Genomic DNA, 5,090 nt, shown 5'->3' with positions numbered 1-5,090 from the left:
AGGTAACATGGCGGCGGTGACTAGCGCCTGGGCGTGGGCTTTTTAAGCTACGTCCGGAAGGCCAGGCCCAGTTCCCTAAGCCACCGCCCAGCCGCCCTCCCTCCAGCCGCCCTCACTTCCTCCCCCCCCCCGTCTGTCCTCCCCAGCCCCCTTCCCGTTGATGACCATGTCCGACTTCCCGGTTCTCAAGGCCTCCGCCTCCTCCCTGCGCACCACCAACCCCATCCGTCAGATCGTTGATGGCATGAAGACCGTCCCGAACCCCGACCTGGCGGACATCCGCCTGTCCATCGGTTTGTCCACTCGCTCGCCGCTCGCCTCATGCCCCAGTGCCTGCCCCTTGCCACTGACACCATCGCTCCAGGTGACCCGACCATTTTCGGGAACTTCTCCGTCCCCGACTCGGTCAATGCCGCCCTCGTCGAGGCCATCAACAGCAAGAAGTTCAACGGGTACCCCCCGTCCACCGGGTATGAGTCCGCCCGTGCGGCCATCGCCAAGGCCTACGGCTCGGACCCGCGCGCGCCCCTCACCCCGGCCGATGTGATCATTGCCTCGGGCTGCTCCGGTGCCATTGAGCTGGCCATCAGCGCCATGGCCGACGAGGGCCAGAACATCCTCCTCCCCCGGCCGGGCTTCTCCCTGTACCAGACCATCGCCGAGGCTCGTGGCGTCGAGGTCCGCCACTACGATCTGGTGGTACGTGCCCGGCGGGGCAGAGCGCGGCTCCGTCGCCTCAAGCTGCCTTCCCTCGCCAGTGCCCCCCTTCGCTTGACGCCCCCCTCACCACCCCTGCCCTTCCGTGTGTTCCCCCTTGTGGTGCCTGGCCACTCCGACGCACCGCAGGCCGAGAAGAACTGGGAGGCTAGCATCGAGTCGATCGAGGCCCTGATCGACGCGAAGACCGCCTTCATCCTGATCACCAACCCCTCGAACCCCTGCGGCTCGAACTACTCCGAGGCTCACCTCCTCGAGCTTCTCGCCGGTACGGTATCCCCCCCCCCCCCCACTGGCCGTCTCTGGATCGCCGTTTGCCGTCTCCTCCCTGTGGGCTTTTTTCCTTGCCCCCCCCCGCACCCCCACTTCCTCTGACACTCGCCCACCTCGTCCTCCTTTTTTTTCCCTCCTTGCCCTCGCTCACGCCCTCCCCTCGCGCGCTGTCAGTGGCCCAAAAGCACCGGCTGCCCATCTTTGCCGATGAGATTTACGCCGACATGGTCTTCTCCGGCCAGACCTTCACCCACATTGCTCGTGTATGTGGCTGTCTCGCTGTTGTCGCGCGCTCCCAGCCGGGCCCATGCCGGCCTTCTCGCCCCCGTCTTCCCCCTCTCGGCCTTGCATCACCCACTGACACATGTTGTCTTTCCCCCTCCCTCGCTGTTCCCCCGCTGTCCGGGTAGCTGAGCACCGACGTGCCTGTCATCTCGGCCGGTGGCCTGGCCAAGCGTTTCATGGTCCCCGGCTGGCGCCTTGGCTGGCTGACCATCCACGATCGTCATGGCCAGCTTGCCCAGGTGCGCTGCGGCTCCCTGCCACCTCCCGGCCCTCCTGTCATATTGTGTCCACCCATTTCTTTGCCCTCCCTCTCCTGCCGCGGGTTCATTGACACGCCATTGCTGACCCGCCCACCGGCGCCCGGCAGATCCGCGATGGTCTGAACCGCCTCTCCCAGTTGGTTCTCGGTGCCAACTCCCTCCTCCAGGGCGTCCTGCCGACGATCCTCCTCGAGACCGAGCAGTCCTACTTCGACAACAACAACCGCATGCTCGAGGTGCGCCTGGCCCTGGCATTGAAGCCTTCTTGTCCGGAAAATGCCCTTTAGCTGCCGACGACCCTCTGTTGCTAAGCCTCCGCTCCTACACTGCCACGCCCCATGCCGACAGGAGCTCGCCAACACCACTGTCGAGGCCATCCGCAAGATCCCCGGCCTGCAGCCGATCGCCCCGCAGGGCGCCATGTATGTCATGGTCAAGATCGACCCGGTGGCCCTGCCCGAGTTTGCCGGCAATGACAGCCGCTTCTGTGAGCGCCTCATCGCCGAGCAGTCGGTCCACTGCCTGCCTGGTGCTGTACGTTCCTCGGAGTTGTCTTTGAGCGCTTCCCCTCCCCCCTCCCCCGGGCCCGGTGCATTGCTCTCCGCCCCCCCCCTCTCTCTCTCTCCCCCCTCCCCCACTCCCATCTTGACCATTTGGCCACTGCAAACACAATCCGACCCGTATACACCCAGTGCTTCGGTGTTCCGGGCTACTTCCGCATTGTCTTCACCTCGCCCAAGGAGAAGCTGGCCGAGGCCTTCGCTCGTATGGCCGACTTCTGCCGTAAGTATCATGTCTCCCAGGAGTAGATGCCGAGGGGATGGTTCCCCCTGCGTGACGTGTGCCATGCCGCCCCGTCCCAAAGCCGCCTATCCCCATCGTCGTGACACGCATTTGCGCCACCTGGGGTCCTTTTTTTTTTTCTTTTTCCCCTCTCGCTGGTCCAATATACACCCCGGCAGTTGGCAGAAAAGGCAAAAGAAAGCGAAGAGGCATATACACGCACACGCACATACACACGCCGCCCCTGAGAGGATGAGAGAAGAGGAGAAAAGGAGCAGCAGACAGGGGCAAGGAAGATATGTTTTTTTATGGCAGATTTTCGGGTACTGTCTATCAGTGGAGGGGAAGAAGGGGGGAATACAAGGGGGGAGGGGGGGGGGGGGAGAGAGAGAGAGGGGGGAGAAAGGACGTGCATGGCCCCTCCCCCCCTGGCCCGGCTCCGAGCAGGCATTGGCACATGCCCGAAACATACAGGAGAGGGGAGGGCAAGAGAGGCAAGGAGGAAGGGGAGCTTTCGTGTGCACAGAAGTACGTGCATGGCGTGGCCGCTGATGGGGAGAGACTGGAGCGCCAGGGCCAGGAGGTGACACGATCGGAGAAGGACATGGAGAAAGGGGGAGAGGAGACGCGCAGAGGAGCGACGCGAGGGAGGAGAGGCACCGAGCACCACCATGGCCGAATCCAGCGACGAGCATGTGTGTGCGTGCGCGTGGGTGCCCCCCCTTGCACTCGCCGCCGCTTTCTCCCGCCACCTATCACTCTTGCTCTCTTTCTGCTGGCTCGCCGCCTGGGCGTCCTCCCCCCCCCCCGGCGCCTGTCTCTTCCATGTGTTTGTGGGTGCATGGGAAAGGCACACACGCACATGTGCGCGCGCGCGCGCGGTGAGCCAGGCGCGCAGGGGAGAAGAGGGGGAGAGTCAAGGGGAGCAAAGAGCAGAGAGACACGCGCGCGCGCGCGGACGTGCATGGCTATGCATACACGCTTAGTGGGCGCCCTTTTGGGAGAGGCCGGAGACGATGTCATCCACGCGCAGCAGCAGGCAGGCCGCCTCAATCGCAGTCTTCAGGGTCTGGGCCTTGACGGAGAAAGGCTCCCAGACGTGGAGCGGGCCGGCCTCCATGTCGTTCAGGGTGCCCAGGTCGCCGTCGATGCCGAAGGTGTGCTGGCCAGCGACGTGCTTGGCCTGCGCATGGGAGGAGGGGAGGAGGCGCGAGCAGAGGACAGGCACACGCCGGCCCGAAATGACACAGCACACAAAGGGGTCAGCACACACGCACACACACGCATATATACACTGGCCGCCCCCCTCCCCCCGTCGCTGCTCCGACACAAGAGGACGAAGGAGGCCAGGGGGAAGGGAGAGACCACACGGAGGAGTCATGTGCCTGCCCCGTTCCTCGGGCAGAGAGGGGGCTCGGTGTACGCACCTTCAGCTGGGTGATGATATGGTTGACATTGCCACCGCAGTTCTGGATCAGAGTGCGGGGGATGACCTCCAGAGCCTTGGCAATGGCGGCGAACGGGCCACGGTGGATGCCCTCAATGGACTTGGCATACTCGTTGAGGTGAGTGGCAAGGGCCATCTCGGCGGCACCACCACCGGGCAGGAGAGCCGGCTCGAAGATGACATTCCGGGCCACGTTCATGGCATCCTGCAGGTTGCGCTCGACCTCGCTCAGGACATCCTTCGAGGCACCGCGCAGGAGCAGGGTGCACGCCTTGGGCTCCTTGCAGTCGACGATGAAGGAGAAGTACTCATCGCCAATCTTGTCGACGTAGAAGAGGCCGCACTTGGTGCCGATGTCGCTCTCCTTGATGTCCTCAGTGCGGTCGACGATGGTGGCACCGCAGGCGCTGTTCATGGTGCGTGGGTGCGAGGGGGCGGAGGATGGTGACTGTGTCAGCGGCCGGGACGCGCATGCAGGCGCGCGCGGGGGGGGGGGGGGGGGCAAAGCCCGCGGAGTCGGCGAGCAGGGGAGATGCCGATGCGAGAAGGGGGACACATCGTGAGATGCTCGTACCGGGCAATGCGCAGGTTGTCGGACTTGCGGACACGACGGAGGGCGCTGATACCGGCCTTCAGGAGGTGGTGCTGGGCAAGGTCTGCCGGCGCCAGGGGAGAGCAGCGGACACCGGCGGTCAGACAGGAGGCCCAGAGGACAGCAGCAACACCATGCATCCATGCCAAAACACGTACCGGAAAGACCCTTCTCAGTGATCACCAGATCCGGCTTGAGGGCGATGATGTCGTCGCACATCTTCTTGATGAACTCCTCCTCGATCTGGAGGACGCGGTTCCAGTCATTCTCCTTGGTGATCTGTGTACAGTCGTGTGTGCGTGTGCAGGCCCAGGCGCGCGGCATGGTGAGAAGGAGGCAAAAAAGGGAGGGGGGGGGAAGGAGGAATGCCCATCGTGGCAGATGATCACACAAGCGATGCACAGGGAAAGAGAGGAGGAGGGAGGGGGAGAAGGAGCGCACCTCGACGGAAATCTGGGACTCGCCCTTCTTGTACTCGAGCGGGCAATCGAGCAGCAGAATGCGGGGGTTCTCAATGCGCCGGCGCATCTGGGCATGGGTGACGTCCTTGTTGAGCATCACACCGTCCAGCACGCGAGACTCCTCGATCTCACCGCCGGGAACCTTCTCCACCTTGGCGAAGCGCTTGATGTCCACCTCGTTGCGGGAGTTCTCGGACCCGTCGCCGTGCACGGCCACGGTGAAGACCGCCCGGTAGGCCAGGTCGCACATGAGGTCGCTCCAGCGGCTGTGC

General features: G+C 64.2%; 2 protein-coding genes across 2 annotated transcripts in view; one reads left to right on the top strand and one right to left on the bottom strand.

Annotated features, from left to right (window-relative positions):
* The first annotated feature begins 76 nt into the window (after positions 1-76).
* H696_02881 (tyrosine aminotransferase) lies at positions 77-2,555 on the top strand. The gene is made up of 8 exons (XM_009496776.1): positions 77-293; positions 365-699; positions 847-985; positions 1,165-1,253; positions 1,401-1,514; positions 1,643-1,771; positions 1,884-2,069; positions 2,228-2,555. The coding sequence occupies exons 1-8, from the start codon at positions 161-163 to the stop codon at positions 2,342-2,344; spliced, it is 1,242 nt and encodes a 413-aa protein (XP_009495051.1). The 5' UTR covers positions 77-160; the 3' UTR covers positions 2,345-2,555.
* A 126-nt stretch (positions 2,556-2,681) lies between these two features.
* Positions 2,682-5,090, bottom strand: part of H696_02880 (T-complex protein 1 subunit gamma) — a 3,875-nt gene continuing 1,466 nt past the window's right edge. The window contains exons 6-10 of the mRNA XM_009496775.1: positions 4,799-5,084; positions 4,516-4,636; positions 4,340-4,421; positions 3,746-4,172; positions 2,682-3,501 (exon numbers count right to left, since the gene is read on the bottom strand). Of these exons, the coding sequence (XP_009495050.1) occupies positions 3,301-3,501; positions 3,746-4,172; positions 4,340-4,421; positions 4,516-4,636; positions 4,799-5,084 (1,117 nt within the window). The 3' untranslated portion in view covers positions 2,682-3,300. The remainder of the gene's footprint in view (positions 3,502-3,745; positions 4,173-4,339; positions 4,422-4,515; positions 4,637-4,798; positions 5,085-5,090) is intronic.

Source organism: Fonticula alba (genome assembly GCF_000388065.1).
Source record: "Fonticula alba strain ATCC 38817 unplaced genomic scaffold supercont2.4, whole genome shotgun sequence".
Classification (NCBI taxonomy): Eukaryota; order Rotosphaerida; family Fonticulaceae; genus Fonticula; species Fonticula alba.
Note: the sequence above shows the minus strand (reverse complement) of the source record. Positions and strands in the feature narration are given on the sequence as shown.

Coding starts and splice junctions, on each gene's coding strand:
- H696_02881 (XM_009496776.1), top strand. CDS start 161: ATGACCATGTCCGACTTCCCGGTTCTCAAGGCCTCCGCCTCCTCCCTG. Junction 986..1,164: donor CCTCCTCGAGCTTCTCGCCG/GTACGGTATCCC, acceptor GCGCGCTGTCAG/TGGCCCAAAAGCACCGGCTG. Junction 1,254..1,400: donor CCTTCACCCACATTGCTCGT/GTATGTGGCTGT, acceptor CTGTCCGGGTAG/CTGAGCACCGACGTGCCTGT.